The following is a 26,584-nucleotide window of genomic DNA, read 5'->3' as shown; positions in this document are numbered from 1 at the left end:
TTACTGTTAAATCATCACTGTTGTAAGATTTTTTTAAATAAAGTATTCAGTTTCCTCTTGAAAGCCTTAATGTCTTCAATCATTCGAAGGTTTCGTGGGAGCTTATACTATATAGTCTTGAGGCCGTATATTTAAAGGGTCTAGATCCTAAAGTAGACATATATCTAGGTTCCAACAGTTTGAAACCATCTGTAACTATTCTCGAATGATATGGCGGAAAAAAAACTCATAAAATTCATTGGAACCTAAATTTTGATGCAGAACTTCCATGCAGCTTCTTATTGAAGGTATTTCACCCCAGGATAAAAGTCAGGCAAATTTCGTGAAGTAACCAAGGGCGGCCTGAAAAGTCCGGAGGGCATCTCTTAATTAAAGCCGATACTAAGAAAGGAGAAACAGACATCCCGCAGAAAAGGTAAATGAAAAAGAAATCACTCACTGAAAATCGTACAGTGAAGATTATTGGAAAACTATTTTGTTTCGAATACAATTGTTCAACGACTGGATATACGAAACTGAAATATTTGGAAAAATTTGCTGTTATAATGAAAGATGTACGAACTAGCAACTATGCCTAGTAGTTGTTAAAAATCACTCTTTTCCTTCTTTTCGGAAAACGCTTTGTTAGAAGCCAGAATTAAAGCAGTGTTTCAGTTATCCGTATCTACCCAGGAAGATGACAGAATATATCTCAGTGAAAAGGCAAACCTAAGCGGCACTTATTTTTTTCATTTGTGAAAGACAGAAATACGAACCAAGATTTATTGGAAAGGTTAAAAATTTAAGAAAGACTATATTTAATGGTACAGTTACAATTGACGATGAAGTGAATTTTATTGTCCCTAGAGAGCATATTCACGCAGGAGATCCAGCTGATGTAAAAGTTGGACAAAAAAAAAAAAAAAGAAAAAAAAAAAGGGAATGCGAATGAGACTGGTGACTCGTCATTTCAAAGGCAGCCTTAGCTACTACTGAGGCCGAAGGTCCATCGCTACAGAGTGTAATTTGTATCAAAAGAACTATCAGGAAAGTTTGTAAAGAAAATATCAAATATTTTATTTTTTTTAGAAAAAATACACGAAAACTAGAAACTAGAATCTGTTATTATAATCTATTAAGCTTCCAATAAAGAAAGCTTGTAGTTTTCACTTTTTTATCATTCAACATTAGAAGTTTCAAAATAAAAACAAAAACAACGTAAATAGCAAGAAAGACTTAGTAATAAAAATTTTCGAGTAAGCATCCTTTAGAAAAACTTATCTTAATACCTTTCATACGAAAAACTAATTTTTCGAACAATTAAACTCTCTAAGTTTTCTAACTAAATTAATGAGTAATTTTTTCTCGAACCATTGACACCAAACTATTGAAAATGGTATTGGGACAATCTCAGAAATATAAGCCCACGGAAGGTGATTACCGAGTTGAATCTCTGATCAGAAAAGAAATCTTTGCAGACTTCAAAACAGAGAAGTGATGGTAATTATAGAAATTTATTGAGAAACTAAGAAAAAATATTCAGCAGTGTAACTTCAAATATAAATGAATGTCAAGAGTAGAAGCACAATTCGAACACTTTTTATATCATAGAACTAACCATATTCAGAAGCTACATAGAAACTAAACCGAAAATGTCAAAGTATAAATCATGGGTTGGGTGAGACAGTATAAAATACGTATAACCAAAAGTACCAACAAAGTGAATATTTTTATTGGATATTAAAGCATTTTTTTTTTTTTAAATGAAGGTACACAGGGGATAGTCATCTTGTGGAACGAGATTCTGTGCATTTTCGAGAGAAAAAACGACTTAGATTTAACTGCTCGATAAAATATGGGAAAAAAAATATTTCTTCATATTACAAACAATTTCCACTTCCTCTGCCTGTAACGCAAGGGATAAAGTTCATTAGTAAACCAACAGCCAGTTTAAATAGTGAAGCCAACGTACCAAATTAGGATTCTCCTAACAGCAAGGGAGGATCCCAACAGTCTTGTGACGAGCCGAGAGAAGGTTGTGACTCAAAGGCAGGTTAATAGCAACTGAGTAATTTATTATAGAACACTCTCCTTTATATACAAAACCTCAAGGCAACAGGAAATTTAATGTTCGAAAAACAGACAATGTTACAGAGGAAAAACGCAGACATGTTTATTCTGGTTCTTTTTAGTGCGAGGGAAGAGCGAAGATACAAGCATAATATATACAAAATGAATTATGTACGATCGTGTGACACACGGTTGGTACAGTCTCCATCAAGTAATAGTAGTCGTGAAAAGAATGGCGAAACTGAATAGGGGCTTTGATAATTTTTATCAATTAACAGACGCGCTAAAACCAACCACCGTACTCACCTGTAGTGTTGCATCCATAGATCTCAACCCTGAGACAGATGGTCCTCGGATGAGACGAGACAGGAATGAAGCGAAGCTTGCTGGCCATCAGAGGAGGGGACAGCTTGTTCCTGTGTTCCAGGTAAGTGTTCACGTTACCTCGAAATGTCTGAAAAAAAAGTTGTGTGATTTAAACCTTTATGAAATTTTAGCCGACTATCTTGAAATGAAAATGAAAATGGATGAGAAGAAGAGTGCAAGGTAAATAGAGTTGTGAAAGAAAAGCTGTTAAAGAAGACAGGAAAAAAAGAGGGAAGTTGAGTAAATATGTCTCTTAAAAAGTGAAATTGCATAAGAACCTTAAAATAACAAATAAATAAAATAGGATTACAGCAGAAATCAGTTACTATGAAGAGTCTTGGGTAAAAAAAGAAAGAAATAGGCGGTGAAAGGTCTCAAGAAATATAAAAACCAATTGTAATATATAAAGGAAAATTACATTAAGATGATAAAAAATGCAATATATGACAAATATTCATAAAGAAGTGACCAAGGAAGGTCTGAAAAGATGAAAACGTAATACTAATTGCAGTCTAAAGCTCAAAATAAAATGATATACTCGTAGGAAGTTGAAGTTGGTCAATGGTAAATAATGCTGCTCAGATTGAATCTAAATAGTTCAGGTCAGTTCATTGAAAATCTTGTTCTTCAGTCAAAAGTAATTTTATTGATATGTGCTATTCTTCCAATAAAATCTGCAAGGACATTTGTAAACCTATTTTATTCGTGAATGAAGGAAAGTTTTTAACTATAGGGCGAAATCTAAAATTTGGTGAAATAAATGATTTATGTGTCAATGTCCACACATGGACAAATACACACACACTCATGCATACTGTATGTATACTGTATATATACATGTAAACACATACCTACATATATACACATATATCTACACAAAATATAAAATGTAAAATGTAAATATACATACATACATATGCATACATACACACATATATATATTGGTGTGCTACTGTCTTAAGCACACATTTGAGTATGAGTTGTTTTCAGATGTATTTGAATGGTTTACTGAACACATTTTTAGTAGTTTTTAAGTTTTATTGTGAATAACAACTGAGTTAAACATCTCCATCACTGGAGGAAGCTGTGTTGGTCCACATGACCAATTCTGGTGAAGTTTAGATATGAACTGAATAAATTACCGATATCACAAATATCGTATGCTTGCTTTTTCTTAACCAAGTGACGGAATCGGAAGACACCTGCATCCGGTGACGTCACAAACTTTCACACGAAGAGACAATGTGTTGACACTAAGAAAGAATGGCAACTTAGCATCTTACATCCTGCTTACAATTTGAGTGACCATAGCAAATCTCACGGTCAGCTCTTCCAACCAACATGACATATTACGTCATTTGTTTTAAACATGTAATATTACTATTCTAACTATTACATAAGCTCGGCCAGCTATCTCAATTTTTTTACAAAAATTTAACAACAAGCCGAAACATGGTTATTAGGTGTGACTGGACATACGTATCATTCTTTGTTCAAAACTAGCTATATCCAACTGAGGACGAATGTCCAAATAGGCACATCAAAATTAATAACAATAATGCATACAAAAAAGATATTACCAAAGCAAAAAGAAAAATGCATGATAAAACCAAGATCATATATATGGTACATTGCTAGCAAATGATTACATGGTACCAAAAAACAAAACAAATTCTGACTTACAAATGATTCGGTAACTTGATAAAGAATAATTGTTACCTTTGTCAGAAACAAGATACTCAATTTTTAGTGCACAAATACAAATTCCTGGTACGTACACGTACCACGGTTTCGTACATATATATATATATATATTTATATATAGGGCTGATACATTTTATTAGATGCCCATAGATTCTGTTATATATCTTATATTTTTTTTTTTTTTTTTTTTCTCTTTTCTTTTTTAACATTCCGGCTTATATATTTTTATTAGATGCCGAGAGAAAAAAATGATTTATATCCTTTTTTATTTTATTTATTTTTTTAAATGTTATTTTAAATGTATTTTTAACAATGCAAATGTAGAGAATTTCTTTAATTACATATTACTAGCGTACTAATCAGCTTTTCATACAAACATCATCCTGACAAATTACTCCCTTAGCGAATGAGGTGGCCACTCATACAGCTTTAAATTGGATCAGGTAGGGGGTATTGTCAGGGCTATTCAACTCGTTCCTTTGTAGCTGCTTGCTGTGCCGTAACCTACGCCAAACAAGGATGTTCACGGCGATAAAAATTAACACCGTTACACAAAAACCAGCTAGTAATATAGGGTGAAGAATCTCTTTGTAAGTCGGTGACAGGTGGTCCTTTTCGGTAAGTTTCATTAAGCGTTTCGCCACACTTCCTTTATAGGGGAGAGGAAGTGCGGGCGTTGTAGAGGTCCACGTGAAGTTCGCGAAGTAAGCTCGTTCTCTGATGATTGTCCGTAGGCCAGTCACCATGGAATTCGGGGAAGTCCCGATACAGCCATCTGCTGCGACGAAGATGTTGTTGAAGGATGTGGATCCGTCAGGGCATGATACATTGAAGCCGTCCTTGTCGTATCGTATCCACGAGCCATTATTTAGTCTGCAATTGAATTCTTTATTGTCAAAGGGATAAAGCCTATCCAGACAATTTTCACTTGTATGGGAGAGAGCACCGTCTAGCACTATACCTAACTCGCATGAATCCATCAAGTTTTTACGGAATTCAAATGAGTCAGCTGTACATATTTTTCTATCCATTGCGTCTGAACAGTGAGTTAATTGATTTAAGTCTTTAATGACCGTATATGTTTCCTTGTCTGGGGAAATCAATACGTGTCCTGTCAAACTGGATATTACTGGATTTGAGTGATTCGTCATGAAAGTCGGAAATGGTGATATCCTGTAAGATTGCCAGGCATCAGAAGAATCAAAGGGAATTGTAATCCTAATCTTGTTATTATCTACGTTTACTGTAATTAGGCTGTAATAAAATTCTAACCTATGTTCGTCTAACAAAGGAACATAGCCTAGTTTATCCCTAGTGTTCTCCAGAACTAATTTTAAGTAACGTATAGGCAACAAATGGGGCGACAATACACCTTTAGTTGCTAACGTGATAGCTTCTACATAATCCTTGGATTTCTCAATGAAATGTGCAATTCTGTTATGTATGTGATCTATCTTTGAATCATAATACGTTAATGTTGCTAACAAATCCTGTACTTCCATAATTTGAACGATATTATCTGAATGTTCATTTAACAAATCCATAATTTTATTGATTGAAGCTAACTGATCCCTTAGTTCTGACATAATCAATTCATCTTTATGAGTCAAGAACTCAATTTTCTTATTTTGATTACTAATTTTAAGACGATTGGAAAGTCCTAAACCTAAACTTGCAACAGACCCAAAGATGCTTAATGCAGCATAAATGAACGGATTCCGTCTTTCTTTTTGTTCGTGTCCTACAGTCCACATCAAAAGGTCATAAGCCAAAGATCCTGTCTCTCCAGTCTTATTTTTCAAGTCATCAGATAGCATCTCTGCAACTTTTAATGTTGATCCAAGCAAACTCTTAGTAGTCAAATGAAAATGTCTCCTATGCAACTCATCCAATGATGCAGAAAACCTTGAAATGGCGGTTCTTAAGCTAGTGACATCATTCTCTTGAAGAAAAATTGCTTGCATATGCACTTCGACAATTACGTTGGTTGATGTAATAAAAATGTCTTCTTGTCTTTCAACTATATTTCCATATTTAAAATATATATTCTTAGTCTTAGAACTCATCCCATACGAAAAAAATGTCTGAGCGAACAATATCACTCCCAACAACAAAACATTCATCTTGGAAACCTGTAACGAGAAAAAATATATGTAATTACTCCTGTATTAAAAAGAAAACTTTTAGTCACAAAAATTAAAATTTTTCCTCACTTCTTTTTAATTTCTTATGTGAGACAATGGTACTATTCTCTCATCCGTGGGTTGGGCTACGTTTTGAATTCTAAACCTATTGGCCGTTAATGTTTCCAAAATGTTAAATGGGCCTTCAAACTTAGGTGTTAGTTTATAGTTGAGCCCTTTTCTGACATTGATTTGAATATAGATGTTATCACCCACGGTATATGTTTTAGTTGGTTTCGCTATTTTATCATGATTCCTTTTCATTATGATTTGTGATTCTTCTAAATTCTTTCGAAGGATATCATATCGACTTATACTTGCATTTATACATTCTTTTAAAGGATTTGATAGATTAGTTGTAGGCGTTAATACATGGAAAGGTGTTCTAACTGGGGTACCATACAATGCTTCATGCGGTGACATTTTAATTGATATATGATATGAATGATTCAGAGTACTCAGTGCCGCCGGTATTGCAATATCCCAGTTGGGGTCTGATCCCCCTAGTGTTACCCTCAATATATTTAATATCTTCCTATTTGCTCTTTCCACTAGCCCATTCGACTCTGGGTGATATATCATGGTATTGACCTTCTTTATGTTGAGGAATTCACACAATGAGGTAAGAAAGTGATTATTAAATTCACCACCCGAGTCTGAGATTATCATGTGTGGAATTCCATGTTTACAAATGTAACACTCGTAAAACTTCCTAGCGCATTCAATCGCAGTTTTAGTTTTAAGCGCTATTAGTTCTGTATATCGAGTTAAAGCATCTATAATTACTAAGAGGTGCTTATTTCCTCTGTCTGACTCGTAAAATCCTGTTAACAAATCTAAATGTATTCTTTCAAAGGGTTGATTGGGAACAGGATAAGCTCCTAAGCTAACAGGTGTTTTCGTATGCCCTTTGTTTTCCTGACATGTGCGACAATTAGCTATGTGTCTTTTTATATCTGTAAGCATTGTATGCCAATAAAACAATGATTTGGCTTTCTGTGACATTAATGAGAACCCAGGGTGTCCATGTAATGGATTTGAATGCAACCAATTCAGGACAGTGGAAACAAGTGAGTTTGGTACTACTACCTGGTCGTTAGTTACATGTGGTGTATTGCGGGTTTTCCTTGTCACAGTCCTACACAGAATATTATCTTTGATTACATAATTCTGCTGCTTATACTTTATATATTCTTTTTCTTTATGATTGCCTTTCAAAGCATTTATAATTTGTTCTATTTTCTGATCTTTTCTTTGCTCAGTCTGTAACAATTCAGCACTCCAGCCTAAATCTTCTTGTTCAGATATTGTTTTTACAATAGGCATGGATGTTGATATATCTATTAATTCAGCTAAAGACTCCGTACAAGATGACACAGGGTTGCGTGATAATGCATCCGCAATGATATTTGCTTTCCCAGGTAAATACCCGATTCTTGCGCCAAAATCTTGAATGATTAAATGCCACCGAGTTCGTTTAGGGCTGTGATTGAAGCCTTTAAAGAACTCTGTTAGTGGTTTATGGTCAGTAAGAACCTTAACGGGATAACCGTAAATTATGAACTTAAAATGCACTAGCGAATTAACAATAGCTAGTCCTTCCTTGTCTATTACTGCATACTTACTTTCGGAAGTTCTCAATTTTCGAGAATAGAAAGCTATCGGGAAAAACTGTTTATCATATTGCTGAAGCAATACCCCTCCTACTCCTAAGTCTGAGGCGTCTGTTGCAATGAAGAATTCCTTACCGAAGTCAGGAAATTTTAAGATAGGAGAACTACACAGTTCATCTTTCAAAGTATTAAACGCCTGTTGATGTTGCTCAGACCATATGAAATCTACGCCCTTCTTCGTAAGATCAGTTAAAGGAGCGGCTATTATTGAATAGTTGCGTATAAAACGCCTGTAATATCCACTACAACCCAGAAATTGCTGTATTCCCTTGACATTAGTAGGTATGGGAAAATTACGTATAGCCGACACCTTATCATGGACTACTTTAAGACCTTGGCTTGACACCATGAAACCCAAATATATTAATTCTGTTTTGAAAAATTCACACTTACTAATCTTTATCCTTAAGTTATGTTGTCTTAATCTCTGTAGTACTAGTTCTAACTTACGTAGATGTTCCTCTAAGGTGTTGGAAAAGATTACAAGATCATCCATATAGGCATGCAATATATCCCCTAACAAGTCTCCAAACACTATGTTAATCATTCTTGTAAATGTTATAGGAGCACAACGTAAACCAAAAGGCATCCGTAAAAATTCATAATGTCCCCTGGCTGTGCTGAAGGCTGTGTATGGGATACTATCTTCTTCTAATGATATCTGGTGAAAGCCTTTAAGTAAGTCCAAGCTGGTAAAATATTTATTCTGACCTAACAAAGACAAAATATCGTCAGTACATGGCACTGGGAATCGATCAGGGATCGTTTCCTCGTTTAGACGACGAAAGTCGACGCAGATACGCCATGTTCGATCTTTTTTCGGTACAACTATTAAAGGAAAATTATAAGGGCTATTTGATTTTCTAATGACTCCTTCCTCTAACATTTTACCTACTTCATCATTTATTTCATTCTGGAATTTCATAGGGAGTCTGTACGAGGTACATATATAATTTTCTGTTTGTCTTTTAACCTTATTTGATGCTCGATCACATCTGTTTTTCCTAAGGATCCATCCGTAGTGGAAAAGACATCTGTATATTTATTTAAAAGTTCAAAAATTTTCTGCTGAATTTCTTCGTCTTGAATGTCCTTACTGATTTTATTTTTAATAGATCGTAAAAGGGATTCATCCGCAACTGATTGAGAGTGATTGATTTCGGCAACGGTAAGAATACGATGTTTATAAACTTCTACATCCAAGATATGTTGATTTCTGTGAATTACTAAAGTGTTATTTAAATGATTACAGACTTCGATATTACATTGCTGATGTGAGCCTACTGTATAAATAGCTTGTGTGACAGACAATCCGTTGGTTTTCAAAGTATCGGAAAGGATTAATATTTCAGATCCCGGTAGTGTTTTCTTTATTTGCACTATTAAATTCGAAGGTATGTTTGGTTCGATATATTGCGTGCAAGATGATATTACGGGTGAACGAGAATTCTGCTGGGTCGCGTATATTATTTCTTTATTAGTGAGACAAGTTATTGGTTCTTCAACGTACGTTACGGTTACATTTGTCGTCTCCTTTTTATCCAAAACTGACTTTAAAGTATTAGAAGACTTATAGAATTTCCCTTTGATATACACGCCGTGCTTTGCAGGAGCTAAGATAATGTTTTGATTTCCCATAGATGGGTATCCTATAATTACAGCTGGATACATATTAATGTTTTTCACAACAACAAATGTATCGGCAAACGTGCGATTACCGACTCTGAACTGAACATGAGTTATGCCTATGACGTTTAATTCATTATTTCCTATACCTGAAAGTCTGATTCCTGATTTTTCAATCGGAAAGTTCGAAAACAACAAATGATGCGTCTTCAAATCCATAATATTACGTGGACTACCAGAGTCAAAAAATAACGTAAAGGATTTGTGTTCTAAATTTACAGCATATAAGGTTGGCCGTAACTCATTTTGGCTTATTATTGTATGAATTCGTTGCAAATCTACGGGAGCATGCACTGTTTTACTTAATTCGGCCGTGTGTTTCATAGGAAAATCTATTGTCTCACAATTATCTGATAAAACATTAAATTGATTATTCAATACTATTGATGTTGACATAAATGACCTTGACCCAACATCACTCTCTTCCCCTCTAGAGTTAACTATGTGGTATTTGCTTTGCTCTGCACATTCTGAAAATTAGGCTGACTTTGCGAGGTCTGGTTTGACGGCCCAGGCTCAGCGATATTTGAAGAAGTGTTTGTTTGTTTCGGACTCTGAACTGCATTGACATTTTGTTGTTTCTTCTTATTGTTAAAATGAGGATTTTTCTTTTTATTTCCATATGGAACTGACTGTGGAATTGACTGTGTATTTCTAGGATATTGTTGTGTCTTACGCGCGTAACATTGACTATAAGAATGTGATCCTGTGTTGTGAACTGAACAAAATTTCGTTCTACAGTCTGCGCTTATGTGACCTTGACGTTTGCAGTTGTAACACGTCACTCCCGCTACTGGATTATTAATTACGTTCACTGTTTGTGGTTTTGTTTCATTCTTAGCAAAAACTTGAGTTAACACGGGATCGAGATCTGGACACTTGGACATGTGTTTCTTTATCTGTTTATAGACATCCAATTCCGTACTTGCAGGCATTAACTTCTTATCAAAGCACCGCACTAAAGCTTCAGGCAACATAAGTGTCATGCAAGTTAAATACATTAATCGTAAAAAATCTTTCACGGAGATATTATCGTTAGTAACCCAAGTGGAATTACCTAAAATGTCCTGATATTCGTTAAGCCTATCAGCTATGAGAGCTGCTCTCTCAACAACATTAAGCCGATTCATAGTGGCTTGATTAAGTGTATTTCGTAACGTTAACACTACATCCAAAGCTTCCTCACCCCCATAGATCGCGCGTAACCTAACTTTGAAATCATCCCAAGTAACTGCTTCCTGAAATGAAACACCTCTTAAATACGCACTCGCATCCCCCTTAGAAAAATCTATAAAACTTTTAGCTTCTTGTAATTGTACAAAAGGATCTACGATTTGTTTGGCATTTAAATGGGCATCAACGGATGAAATCCATGACTCCACATTTTGTGGCAAGAACCCGTTGACACGGCCTTGAAAAGGAAGGATTGCTGACCTGGCATTTACAAGCGTCACAATTGGAGGTGGATTAGCCTGGCCTACACCACTAGGTCCAGGGGTAGGGCTGACAGGAGGAGCCATGACTGCTGTATTCTTTTTTTTTCTATCTCTTTGACCCCTTTCAATCCTATCAAAATATCTATATGAGTACAGACGCCCACTGCGTAAACGCATATGTATAATAAAATTCCCCCAACAATGTTACTAATCCCAATACATTTCCCCCCAAGAGTTTATGAAAGAAAAAGGAATTAGCACAAAGAAAGAAAAATTCTAAATGAGAATTCGGAGTTTCTTATAACAAAGTTTAGGAATTCACTCACCCCAGTAATAATTGACTAACGACTTGTGATAACTACACTTCACTGCCCAAACTGAAATGAATACAAAATCTCTGTACTTAGCTTTATATGTAGTCGACTCGTCGTCTCTCTCTCTCTCTCTCTCTTGATGTTTTGTTAGCGATGTCTCGTTCTAGTTTCTTGTTGTTTGTAGTTCTTCCTGGATATGTCTTGCAATAGTTGAATGCCAGTCCTTGGGTTTCCTAGGATGTTGATTGAAGATTCTATTTGTAAACTAACATATGTTGGTGTTAGCATTTCCGTTGGACTTAGTCAAAATTGTAGATTCTTGTAGATAGTTTTGAGTTCTTGAATATCTTTATCAGGTATTACAGCTTTTATGTTGAAGTCTTGAAGATATATCTCTGGTTTTACAGCTATTTATTTTGAAGTCTTGAAGATATTTCTCTAATTCTTAGAGTTTAATCGCTGTCTTTGAGTTTAATCGCTGTCTTTGAGTTTAATCGCTGTCTTTGAGTTTAATCGCTGCCACCATTTATTGGTGTGCTACTGTCTTAAGCACACATTTGAGTATGAGTTGTTTTCAGATGTATTTGAATGGTTTACTGAACACATTTTTAGTAGTTTTTAAGTTTTATTGTGAATAACAACTGAGTTAAACATCTCCATCACTGGAGGAAGCTGTGTTGGTCCACATGACCAATTCTGGTGAAGTTTAGATATGAACTGAATAAATTACCGATATCACAAATATCGTATGCATACGATATTTGTGATATCGGTAATTTATTCAGTTCATATCTAAACTTCACCAGAATTGGTCATGTGGACCAACACAGCTTCCTCCAGTGATGGAGATGTTTAACTCAGTTGTTATTCACAATAAAACTTAAAAACTACTAAAAATGTGTTCAGTAAACCATTCAAATACATCTGAAAACAACTCATACTCAAATGTGTGCTTAAGACAGTAGCACACCAATAAATGGTGGCAGCGGTGGGATATTTATTGGTGTGCTACTGTCTTAAGCACACATTTGAGTATGAGTTGTTTTCAGATGTATTTGAATGGTTTACTGAACACATTTTTAGTAGTTTTTAAGTTTTATTGTGAATAACAACTGAGTTAAACATCTCCATCACTGGAGGAAGCTGTGTTGGTCCACATGACCAATTCTGGTGAAGTTTAGATATGAACTGAATAAATTACCGATATCACAAATATCGTATGCTTGCTTTTTCTTAACCAAGTGACGGAATCGGAAGACACCTGCATCCGGTGACGTCACAAACTTTCACACGAAGAGACAATGTGTTGACACTAAGAAAGAATGGCAACTTAGCATCTTACATCCTGCTTACAATTTGAGTGACCATAGCAAATCTCACGGTCAGCTCTTCCAACCAACATGACATATTACGTCATTTGTTTTAAACATGTAATATTACTATTCTAACTATTACATATATAGATATAGATATATGACCGGAAAATTGCCTTATTTCGATGGTCTACAAACAATGTTTTGAGTAATAGGAGATAGATATTATTCATGAATATATGAAATTTTTAATAACAAAGCTTGGCTGGATAACAGTTACTTCAAAAAGGTTCACGTAGGCTTAATATTTCCTGATTAAAACCATTCCAGTAGGACGTAAATTAAATGTTTTTTTTTAAAGCTAGGTCCTTGAAGATCACTATAAAAATCTATTGAATACCATTGTAAAAAAGACAGTTTATTTTCTCTTCCATATTAAAATGATAAATTTTATGTTTGAATAGGCCCTATTGACGTTTATTTCAGAAATACATTAGACTAATCCTTACCCTTAAACAGCAAGAGTTTAATCAACGCACCTGCTGTAAAAGAGGGGACGAGCTCTACCGCTTAGAATATAGAGATATATTTCTAAAACCTGGATCATGTACAGTAGAGCTCTAAGAGTCGTACCATCTGTTTAAATACCTTCTTTCCCATGAAAAAAGAAAATTGTATATTGCACAGTTTTTCAAAGTCTGTGATAATAATATTATTAGGGTGGGTACAAATTTTATGTGTAAGAATTTGAATGGCCTCTTCCTTCCAGAGAAAAAGTAGTAATGATCAATTCTTCATCCAAGGTAACCCTAAAAAGTTCAGTTTGGAGGCCAAATTCTTCCACAGAAATGTACTTCATATTTAGCCAACTTATTTTAAAAGGCCATATGAGGGGAAAATAGATCACATACGAGTACCCTCTACTTAGTGGAGTACATAACAGCAAATGTAAATATCAATCACAATAGCATTTTATAACGAATTCTACCTTGGGAATATATATCCAATGGAATTCATTTATGGTAGTATCTTTTGGCTGGGCAGTTTCGAACTTGTGCCACTCGGCCGAAACTATGCCTGCGATGACTCTACCAACTGAGCTATTAAGAGATATATAAGTTTATTACAAGTCACCGTACATATTCCTGTCAAATTCAGAAATCTGTTCCTGGACTTAAAATAAACCCATCTCCACAATGATAGCTGAATTATGAGTTTGCAACACGTGGTTAAGATGAACATCTATCACTAACACTATTGATTTTAATCAATGTAAATATCAACCACAATGGCACAGAATACCGAATTCTACCTTGGGAATATATATCATATGGAATCCGTTTATGGTAATAGCTTCTGGCTGGGTAGAGATTCGAACTTGTGCCACTCAGCCGAAACCATGTCTGGCAGGACACTACGAACCGAGCTATCAAGAGTAATAAAAGTTTATTACAAGTCACCGTGCATATTCCTGATGAATTCAGGAATCTGTTTTTAGACTTGAATAAACCCATCTCGAACAAAATAGCTGAATTGTGAGTTTGTAATACGTGATTATTTAAGATGAATATCTATCACCAACACTCGTGATTTTAATCAACGTAAGGGAGAGCAAAGTTTTGTCAACCAGTAGAATGCCAGACAAAGATGCATAGAAACCTCCTTGAAGACAAAACCTGTTTCATATGTGACAAAGAAGGCCCTTTCTCTGAACCGAGACAAGTTATGATTATGAACTTCAGAAACAGACTTTTTGAATGAGCCCAAACTTTAAATGGAAGAAAACTTCTTGCAAGATATAGTGTAATAGGAGCTAAAATACCATGCTTGACAGACTTTTACAATAGTAAGATGACATACCTCAGAGCCACCAATGGACTGAAACAGGAACATGCATCCAGAGAGGATACCCAAAAGCAGGCAATCTTAGAGCTTGTTATATATCTTGTGGAGACCAGCAGATATGGTGAGGGTCCTGCAGTCTTCCAACTAGCAGATATAGTTCACCAGTCTGCCCAGCTTCTGGAGCAGTTGGGTCCTGATTCACCTGCTTTCAACTCCACCAGACTTAAAGAAAAACTGCTGCGTGAGATACAAGAGATGTAAAATTTGGTGGCATAGAGATATTTGCATATACCAGACATTCAACAGAAGTAGAAAGCAAAGTCACCATGGTCCGAGCCAGGTACACAATAGTTGCTCTCATTTTAATAGGTGTTTTGCATGAACTTAAATAGTTAGGTCGGCACCAGTTGTGGGTTTCCTTTAGATAAGGACAGAACCAAAGGTAGATTCCTGGACACGAGTTGCAGTTTTGCAGAAAAGACCTAAGGGATACTATTCGTCCATGCTTTCACTAGCTGTGATGCTGTTTCAGTATTCCATAGCAAAGGAAAACAATCTGCTAGGCAAACCTGAGATGTCTGTGTTGAAACTTCCAGTATCCTCAGCACACTCAGCTAGTACCCATCAGTAGTGGAATATGAAAAACTGGACACCTTGAAGTTTGAGGTTATGATGTATGACAAATTCAACACAGCTGAAAGTGTTGATGATGCGAGGGTGGACATGTTTGCTCAGAATCATAAGCCATACAAAGCTAATCCTCCGACCCGAGCAGCACTAAAACAGCATATGAAGCTGGCTGCATTTGGAATCATTCAATAGTAGGTTAACTAGAAATGAAGATTCAACTGGGGCTGGACCAAGGAAGGAGATATGTGGCAGGTCGTTTGGACAGAGTTCCCAACTATTGCAGAAAGGTGTCAGCAGGTGACCAAGTATGGATGCTAGTCAGAATGCTTTAGAAGTCATTGCAAATTGTATTACTTTGGTATAACCTGTACAGCACTGTGCAGATGCAAATGCTAGGTTAAAAATTTTTGTATACTCCTAAAATAATGTATCAGACTAAAGGTGCTTATGATATGGGACTAATATCATGGTACAAGGAAGCTAGTGAGCAGGATATATGATATTAAATAGGATATGTCTTTGCAATTTTAAAAAATGACAACCATTTTTCATATTTCAAGTTTTATCAAAAGAACAATCCCAAAGGTGTGGATGTACCATTTTGGTGCTTGTTTCAGAAGATTAAAGTTTATTACAGTTATCTGGCTCGCTACTGGGAATTTTTGGTAAGCCATACAGCAAAAGTGTTGCGCAGTGACCATTATATATCAGTACTTAATATAACCATCCTACTCCTCATCATCACCATAATCATCATCAGCAATTACTAGTCCATGGCAGAACCAAGGTCTCATACATGTTCTTTCACTTGTGCCTGTTTATGGGCTTTCTATGCAAGTACACACTTTGAAACATTCGCAGTGGGTACACTCGGGCACACTGTTCTATCTTATATCGTATTTCTCTTCCTCTTGTTTTGTTAAAGTTTTTATAGTTCATAAAGTGATATTTATTTTAATATTGTTGCTCTTAAAATATTTTATTTTTCCTTGTTCCCTTTCCTCACTGAGCTATTTTACCTGTTGGAGCCCCTGGGCTTATAGCATCCTGCTTTTCCAACTAGGGTTGTAGCTTAGCAAGTAATAATAATAATAATAATAATAATAATAATAATCAATCCATCATCTTCTCTTCCTTCCCCTCTTTCTTTGCAATCTCTATGGACCCATTCTACTATTCTTTAAGTTCATCTATTATCTGTTATTCTTACTATATATCATGCACATGTCCATTTCTGTTTCTCTCATGTTTGAATATTCTCTACTTTAGTTAGCTCTCGTATCCATGCTGCTCTTTTTCTGTACCTTAACGTTATTCCAATCATTCTTTTCATAGCTCTTCGAGTTGTAACTAGCCCAAGGCTTCAAGTTTCTGATGAATAAGTTAAAAACTGATTGGATCATCTGATTAAATATTTTTCTATTTAGAGAAAGTGGCATTTCATTTTTCATAATCTCATTTTTTTACCAAAAGCTCTCCATCTTATGCTTATCCTTCTTTAAATTTCAGTTTGTGTCCTGGAGAAACAATTACTATTTGCCCCAAGTATGTATATGCATTAACATTCTCTAGGGGTTCGTCCAGAGATTTGACCGTGAGTGGGGAACTTCTGTACTTGTGATACCTTCTGAGGGAGGGGATGAACGCCCTCAAAAGTGATGCGATGACCCAAGAATGTCACTTCTTTGGTAACAAAGGTACACTTATACCCGATTACAAGTTTTTCTACTACAGGGGTTTGAGGACGATGTATAGGCGATGTAGGTGGTTCTCTTTGGAGGGGGAAGTATTAGTATGTATTCTATGCAACATACACAGAAGAGAAGGTCCCATAAGAATTCATTCATAAGTCACTGAAATGTGACCACCGCATTAGAAATTGTAAAGCAGGAGAGATTTAAATTATTTGTACTGAAGGTGGTGGTGATGGCTGTCTTTGGGATGTCATATGTATTCACATGCACCTGATAATACCCCTTTAGGAGGTCGATGGTCGAGAATACTTTAGCTCTCTGAAGGACAGTGGTGATCTCAATGATATTGAGGAGAGGTAGTGGTGTGGTTCTGTCAGCATGTTAAGATTCCTGTAATCACCGCAAGGGCATTGGGATCTATTCTTTTTTTCGGATAATATGCAGGGGCAATGACAATGGTCTTGAGGACTTAAAAAGTTTATTGCAAAAATCTGAATCTGGCAAACACTGAGGGACCTTTTGTCTACATATGGTGATAGATACTGTGCTTGGCGTCTGGCGTATTTTTAAGTGAAAGACATCAAAATAAAAAAAGGAGTTGGGTGTCGGTGTCCATGGGCTCATTCAAGTGGACAGCAAGGCTGGAAGAAGCAGGTGGTAAAGGCATGGATAAGTAGATGTGGGGTTGACTAAGCCTGACATCAACCAGGAAGTGGTGATATGTGAAGAAATCTGCATTGATGAGAGGTAGTATAATGTCAGTAATAGTGCCACATCTTGTAACAGTGTGTGGGGATAGAAGATTTATTGGCAGCCACCAGGTGGACATCGGCAGTCTTGGAATAATGGGGTCACACCCTCACGAGGGGTCATGGCTGAAGGGAACAAAAAGCACCAGCATCTGTCTGAAAGCACACAGATCCTGAATAAAGGAAAAAAAAAATTAGTTGATGGGGAGGGCACTTTTCTACTTACGCTTTTCTTAACCACTGACATCTTAGTAACATCCCCAAATCTTGAAGGGCACTAGCACAACTGAGGGAAAGGGGCGTCAACCAGTGATTGTTGACAGTGTTGGTTGGAGCATGGGTGGGAGGGCATTGGTAGCTGGTGAAGAGCTTTGTTTCTGCCCAAGCAGGACATGCAGTTGGTATCCATGTCTTACAGCATTCACCTTGGCTCCAGTTGGCATTGTATGGTTGTCTCCTTCATCAGAAATGGAGGCCTTTTCATGAAGTTCTTCACGATGGGTAAGAAGCCTTCCATATCGGTATAACTTTGCTCATCAGATCCTTTATAGGCAAGCGTCGCACCAGTTTCAGCAGGTATGTGTCCAAAGGCTACAAAGTAGGTTTACTTAATATGGAGAACTGCTGCAGGCTGAAGACAAACAACACTGATAATTTATCTGCGGACCATTGACACCCTTTGATCCCTGAACAGTTTTAGAGAGCTGAAAAATCTTCGCTACATGGTCAGTTGGTGACAGTGACTACTATTCCTGGAGGAATGATTTAAGCGTATTATCGGAGATCGCAGTTACTGCTTTAGTAGGTCACACCCTTGATGTGGAATTTAATCTCTGTGCCCTGAAACCAGGCAAAGACATCTCTGCTAGTGAAGGGGTGGAGCATCACTGTGACTGCAGGGACAGATAAGTCGTGGTTGGTGGTGATCATTGTCAGAGGATACAGCAGACAAAGTGGTCAACTGGGAGGTTATCTGGGTGGTTTAGGCATTTTGTAGGTCTCCAAGTTGATAGGAGTGGAGGAGGAAATGATGCAAAGACGGCTTTTGAACATCTAACTTTATTTAGAGATTGTATAGATATCTACAGGCTACCAGGTGACAATTACATGTCTACATCCAACATTTTCGATAAGGTTGACATTGGCATAAAAACATGTAACATAACGGAAGGATAATGCAGTTGAAGTTAGCTTGTTACATTCAACGAGTTTTTGACAGAGTCCAAAGATGGTTGCCGGGTTGATGAAAATGTAGACAGGGCATCCTTATTATTTGTATGTGTATTGCTGGCTGCTCATGCATTACACTGTTATTGTCAATTTTTACCCAGTTTGTGAACATAAGGCGATGTTAAATGGCTAATGTTATCAATGTTTTCTTATTCCCACGAATAAATCACCTCTGGCTTTCTTATCTATGGAATGGGGTATGGAAATACTAATTATTTAGAAGAAAGCAGGATTACTGATGTTGATGTTTATAACTTAAATACTTGAATTTCCTATAATTGCATACCGTCTAATATTAAATATATATCAGTAGAGAGGTGTGGGAATATCTTAAATTCATTATAACTAAGATATAAAGAATTCATGATGAGTATACTTCTTCAAAGATGGTGTGAATATTTCTTGTGTTAATAAGATTGATCTAATTATTTGAAGTTTTCGGGCATCTTGACATTTATATTTGTATAAAGAAATACACACACGAATTGATAACACAATATAAAAAAAAAACTCCCAAAGGCCCACAATTTTAATAATTCTGCAAGAAAGCAATCAGACAGACAAAGTTGAAACAAAAATTATCCAGATGATTTTTATCTTAATTTGTTCCAGTGATAATTATCTTCAACAGCTCTTTCAAAGCCTCGACTTTAAATGTCTTACACTTGAGTTGGGAGAAGATTGCTCATGAAAAAATAAATTGATTTCTAGCCTTCCATAACCTTTTTCTGGACGATGTCAATTACTGTTATGATGTAGATTTTTATAACTATAATCCTTAATCAACGGCGTGTGTGATGTTCATACCACTTAAGGTATTGTAGTGTTGTAATGTTGTAGTTAGTAACATCTACAATGACAGATATGTAAAAAATGTATATGTTTGGTGATTGACAAAGTGATATTGGAAAAATAAGAATGGAAAAAACAGTGATAAAATAATATCCAATGACATGAAAAACAAACACTAATGGGTAGAGCAAATAATAAAGTTCCCTTGACTTACGATGGGCCTCAAAGAAAGTTCGTATAGAGTTCTGCCATGAATGTAATACATCGTTTGCCAGAAACGAGTCTGAATACAAAACCAAGTGTTCCTTTGTCTGATCAAGGGATTGCCTACTAATAGGGATGGCAGCCGGTAATGATCTGTGCTGTGTTTTGTTAGCGTTCGTTGTCCCTGACAACCAGTGAAACTCCTCTTGGGCAACAAATTCAGTAGTTATCACAGAGCAGAAGATGCCGATATGCATAACAAGGATATTGAATTAATTTTCTCTTCAAATCTATATGCTTTTACACACAAAAGGATTTCAAACACAATTACATTCATTATATTCATAAATTATTGCATTATAAGCAAATGGGGATAATCTCTCAAATTTACATTACCTAGGGAATTTCGAGAAAGTTTTTACTTGGGTATGGCATCCAGCAAGTTTTTTTTTTCCACAAAAAATATTTTTAATTCTTTTTACGTGTGTAAAGCTCTTAGGATATACAAGTCTTATAAAAATTATAATAATATGAAAAGACAATACAAATAACTATAATTTCACTACATTACTGGAAAACCTCCTTATGAGTTTCTCTATCAAAATGCAAGAATAGTGAAAGAGATAATGGCAATTGAGCTTGGTTCAGTTTTATAACAAATTAATCTAGGCCAAGATATTTCTTTATAAAATGCATCAATGATTATTGCATGAATTGCAACTGGTGGTCTCTAGAAAACGATTATTACATTACTACTTATACATTGTCGAGTGAAGAAGTGTTATCGTGGTGCTCGTCAAATTCTCGCCCCAAGCTGTGTTTCAGCTTATATTCTCGTTTGTGAAAGCTTTGAAATTATTAGTTAATCTTATGGCGAGAAAAATAAAAACTAAAAGTATACAATGTGTCCCCTGTATGGATTTTCTAGGGGAGACAAATTGTGTGCTTATAGAATCAAACATTAGTGATGAAGACGTAACAAACTTGAAAGGGTTTTGCCCACTCTGTGTAGATGAAATCATCATGGCCAAGTCAATTCTATTGGAAATTGAAGAGGAATTGAAAATGAAAGACTTATATTAACTGACATGAAGAGAAAATTGCTGAATTGGAACGCCAAATTGCAAAACTCAGTGTGGATGCATCAAATCTCACTAAGAAAGTTGATAATCTATCGATAAATACCAAATCAATTAAGTTAACACTTCAAACACTGATGGACCCAAAACAAGAGAAAATGACATATGCTTACAAAGCTAAAGAAGAATATCTAATATTGATTAAATTAATTGAAGCAGCAATTAAAATCACTGACAAAAATAAAAAGAAAAAAAAAAGAAAAAGAAGAAGAAGAAGAAGAAGAAGAAGATCGAACACACACTTTAAGGCATTTAAGAGGTCAACTTCAAATTGAAATGTTATAAATTTTGATGACGAAAAGATCAGAAAAGAAGCAGCAGACGAGATGCAAACACAGGTTGACCTCCGAGACGAATAAAATTGGAAAACTATCACCTAAGATAAGGATATGCAATGTATACAATGATGAAGATGAAGCAGTATATGCTTTAATTAAAATAAATCTTTGTCTGGACCATTTCCACAATATATAAGAGAAGATAAGTCTGGTATTCAAGAAAAGTGCTGCAGGTGGGACTAGTCCCTACATGTTGAAATGTGATCATGAAGTTCGAAAGGCTATTCATGATAATGGTGACAAATTTATGTTGCAATGGGGTGCTTAAAAATATGTAATAGGTACCATGTGAACATCTGTTACCACTGTCAGAAGTATGGGCATTTTGAAAAAGGTTGCAAGTTTAAGACTGATGTTAAAGTCTGTGGGAAATGTTAAGAAAAGCATTCCATCAAAGAAAGTAATTTGGAACAGGTAAAATATATAAACTGCACAAAGTTAAACTAAATGCCCACACAGTTACTTCAAGAAATTGGGAAGCTTGGGATTTGTAATCGAAACAAACGTCACAAACATACAATGTATTGGTTATAAAACTATTAAAATTTGAGAATTGATGAATGAGAAATATTTGGACAGACTAACATTATCTGAAACTTGGTTAAATAACTTTGACAAGGCTAAGATCGCCGAAATGATCCAAACACACACGCTTTCTTACATATACCGAGAGGACAGGTCGGGAGGCGGTCTGGCTCTTCATTCATAAGGGTTACTCATATCTCAAGATGTTAAAGAAACTAGTGTAAAAAGTTTTTAATATAAAGAACTCAACTTTATGAACAAAAAAGGTTGATTGTAACAGTTTACAAACCTCCAAGAATAATTACTAGAGTCTTCTTTGAAGAATTCATTTTAATTATTAAGATGATTGCCATGGAAAGAAATAAATGAATGACACAAAATCTTTATGCTTCAGCATTTAGTGACTTATTGGAATCATACCGATTGGTGAATAATGTTGACTGTGCAACTACTTTGAGTATGCGTTGAACCTAGTTTCAAGTGATGAAAAATACCTTAGTCGCACAAGGCTTAGTTAAAAGTCAGCTTGATTATGAAGAGAAGGAATGTAGGAAAATGATACCTGGCCATTTTTGCATTTTAGTTCAAGCAGCTGACTTGCATCCTTAATCCTATTATTTACGAAAGTATTTCTTTTAGGAGGTTTTTTCCCAAGAATCCAACTTAAAACTACTTGGCTATCTACAAATAATACAATGGAACAGAGTCAACATACAGAAATTTGACCTTCGTCAAATATTGTCTTCAAACACTTTAGGGATAGTTGAGCAGGTAACAGCTCTAATGTAGGAAGAGCTCTCTCTTTTATAGGAGAGACTTTAACCTTAGAGAATAAGAGTGAGAAATTCTGCTCCTGAACAACAAATAACGCACCCATACGCTTCCTTAGAAGCATCGGCAAATATGTACAATTTGACAGGAAGGTCTGCATTAAATGACCTCCTATTAAAGGGAACACTACCTACATCTTTAAGGCTTTTGCATAGCCTACGCCATCGAGCTAAGATCACTGTCTAAATCTTGATCCAAGTGAAATAATTTTTGGCACATATCTCTTATTAAGAGTTTTCCTTGCAACAACACTGGGGCAAATATTACAAATAGGTCAAATACAGAGGCCAAAGACGACAAAACCTGCCTTTTTGTTGAGGCATTGCAGTTGAGAGAGGCATTCTTAAGTTTTAGAGAATCCTCTTCCTTATTATACGAATACCCCAACACACTAACCTCTGGAGAAAGACATTTTTCTTCCTCTTTTAGTTGAGAGAGAACAGACCTATCATTACAAGACCATTCCCTCAATGGTAAACCTCCAGAGATCATAACCTTATTTATGTTATCAACCGTATGACGAAGCTCACTAACATTGTTGGAAGATCAAATTATCAACATAAAATTCATCTTTGATTAAAGTGTATACCTCAATATGGGATTTCACCATCAGTTGGTGCTGATCAATATAATTCAAGATGGAAGGGGAACTCACAAAACCAAAAATTATGGTATTATACCTATAGGGGACATATTTACTGTTAATTTTTTTCTAAAAAAACGAAATCTGTTCCTGTCCTCATCAAGAGATAGTCTAACCTGAAGAAAAACCTTCATTATGTCAGCAAGGATAACAATCGTTGATTCCAAAATAGATCAACAAAGATAACATTGTTCATCAGGTCAATGCCTGGAAAGGCAGCTTCATTAAGCGAAGGAGGTTTTTTGACCTTCAGAGAGCAATTAAACACAGGCCTTATTTTTGTGGTGGACTACTCATCCATCTTGATAACTGGTCGATGGGGAATGAATATCTGACCCGGTACTCTCCTTTCGACTTTTTCTATGATACCTAATGCTTCTTGCTGGTCAAAAGTTTACCTCTTCATATTTTCCTGAGATACCCTTACTTTCTAGTTTCTCATACCCTCTTTCGGCTACCGCCAGAGATATTTTAAAGTTAGAAGGAACTTTTTTTTCACATCCTCCTTCCAAGGAAAATCAACAATGATTACCTTTATATGGACTTCAAATTTCTGTATTTGATCCTTTTCATAGGCCAAATTATCTTCCTCACTAACCGGTATCCCTATAGACTCCAGCCTATAAGCATTATCTAGTCCATACTCTCCACATGAGTCAGAAAATTTCTTGCAAGGGGTCAAACTGGTAACCAACAGCATTGACTGCAAAATTAACAATTAACATCTCCTTTCCTAACTTCTTTGGAGGAATAAACACCATTAGGCTTGTCTAGGGAGATTTCGGTTTAACAAATTTCTCAATATTAGAATTATGAAACACCCGATTTTCTACATTATATTCTTTGTTACCTTCATGAGTATTAAATTTTAAAACTTTTTCTACACAAAACCTAGGAGGCTCACTTTCCACAGGTTTAGACCTAATGGAAGAGTCAACCTTCAACAGATCTAAGTTTCTCACTGGAATACAACCATTAGCTTTTACCATAAATCACAGACGGTTGTAAACTAAACTGACTTAAATATTGGAGAATATCATTACCTATAATGCTGAGCAACTTTATGCCTTCACCCTTGACCCTAGGAAAATCTGGAAGACGTGTAAATTATCATCATTCATACTCTGAATGATACTTGTCAATTTAGGTACTTCAACAGTTAAAACTGAACCCTTCCATGGCAAAAAATAAACACCAAGTTCTGTGTCCACTGGGAAAGGTCAGATCTGCAACATAATGGAAACCATCCTTTACACCCAGAGACATACCGAAGGAATATGCTAATCGGGACACAGGAGGACTAAAGCATTCACCTACTTTACATTCTACAAATTCCTTATTAATTACACTAAATTGTGCAGCCGTATCTAGCAAGAAGTAACACCTATAAGATTTCTTACCCCTACTGACTGGCAAAGATATATTTGGAACTAAAATCTCTTAATCATTTGTCATACTAAATACTTTATTTTCAGAGCCACTTAAGCTTTTGCTAAGATTACACATGGCTGCATGATGTTCAGCCTTGTTACAAAGAAAACATTTGTAAGGCAGTGCTGTTTTTAAGCCTGGACACTCGTTAGATTTATGATTGGCCTTCAAACATCTAAATCACAATCCTATAGCAGAAGCCTTAGCTTTCCTAGCTTCTAAACTACTATAACTGGAACATTTAGATGACGAATGTCCAGTAGTTTGGCAAAACTTGCATTTGTAATTTTGGATCCTCTTAAAATCTTCAGACGATTTCATTTTGACAGCAACAACCTTACTAGTATCATTAACTTTAAATTTAAAAGGATTATTCAAAGTATCATTACGAGTTTTGGGTTCAACTCCATGATCCTTTAAACCTATCTTCAACCTCATTATAATGGTCTGATGTTTATCAACTAACTGATTGAAATTATGGTAATTAGTGTTTATTTCCCTACATAGTTCAATAAGGAAATTAAGAGTTAATTTATTATTAACTACCTTACTAAGTAGGATAAGTCCGCCACAATGATTTGTAGTCAAGTCTATTCCCCCACTCTTTAAATCCTGAACCTTGTTGCTGAGTAACCTAACAAGAGACTACTTCATTTAACTGGACGATTTGAGGTGCGCAAAGTATAGAATTCAACGTCTTATCTAATCAAGTCATCATCCAAAAAACTAGTATCCAACAAATCTAAAGCTCTTCGATAACTGTCATCCCAAATTGGAAAATTTTAATAACGCTAAGAGCCTCACCAGACAAGTGACCTTTCAAATAGATAAGCTTTTGTGCTCCAGTAAGATTGGGCATGCCAGCCAAAGCATTATAAAAGCTTTATATATATATATATATATATATATATATATATATATATATATATATATATATATATATATATATATGAAATTGCAATAAGTCAAAGGGGTTTCAAGATTATTTGTAAAAGTTTAGAGTTGAATGGGGAGCAATGACAATTTTACAATTTTGCCTACGGGATTCGAACTTTGGACCAGAGTCCTTTTAGTATCCAACTCATCCTTTTTCTCTTTAAAGGCAGACAATCTCAGACTAATATTTAAATAAAACCTCGCAGAAGACAATACTTCATCAATTTCCGATTCGGACATATCTTCGGAAATGGACGAATTAAGATTTCCTATCTCGTTCAATTTCTCAGTTATCGAGTCAATATACTGATCTAGCAAGTGGAATATTAGATCTCCTAAGGTCTTCATATCCTGGGTTATTTGACCCTTTATATAGGATCTTCTATTGACCTTCCTCTTAATGATCTCCGACATTTTGATGGAAAGAGAGTAAAAGATATTGCTAAATTAATTATCCTTTGAGGACCCTAAAATTGAAATAAACCAAAGATATTTATCACACTAGAGAGTGATCTTGATAATAGGAACTTTAAATTTATGAAGCAAATTCTAAATATCACCAGCAAATCTTATTTACTTAAGTCTAACCAATACATAACAGTTGAAAATTCTACGACCTAATGGAACGTAAATAAGTCACGACATTGTAAAGTTTTATGGACAACCTTAATGGGTATATATTTATAGGGTAATTAAGCAAATACCCTGACAATAGACATCAGCCTCTGTGAAATGAGTAAAATTCAACCAAAATATCACAAAATGTAATCACCGAAAGTTTACAATAATATAAGAACTAACAAACGCTGTCCCAACCAAACGAAAGTAAACAATTTACCTAAACAAAGCCACTTCGCCTAGATAAAAACCAAC

General features: G+C 35.5%; 1 protein-coding gene across 1 annotated transcript in view; it reads right to left on the bottom strand.

Annotated features, from left to right (window-relative positions):
• Positions 1-26,584, bottom strand: part of LOC137620344 (discoidin domain-containing receptor 2-like) — a 386,470-nt gene that overhangs the window by 131,826 nt on the left and 228,060 nt on the right. The window contains exon 4 of the mRNA XM_068350578.1: positions 2,356-2,503. Within this exon, the coding sequence (XP_068206679.1) occupies positions 2,356-2,503 (148 nt within the window). The remainder of the gene's footprint in view (positions 1-2,355; positions 2,504-26,584) is intronic.

The sequence above is a fragment of the Palaemon carinicauda genome, chromosome 26, assembly GCF_036898095.1.
Source record: "Palaemon carinicauda isolate YSFRI2023 chromosome 26, ASM3689809v2, whole genome shotgun sequence".
Lineage (NCBI taxonomy): Eukaryota > Metazoa > Arthropoda > Malacostraca > Decapoda > Palaemonidae > Palaemon > Palaemon carinicauda.
Note: the sequence above shows the minus strand (reverse complement) of the source record. Positions and strands in the feature narration are given on the sequence as shown.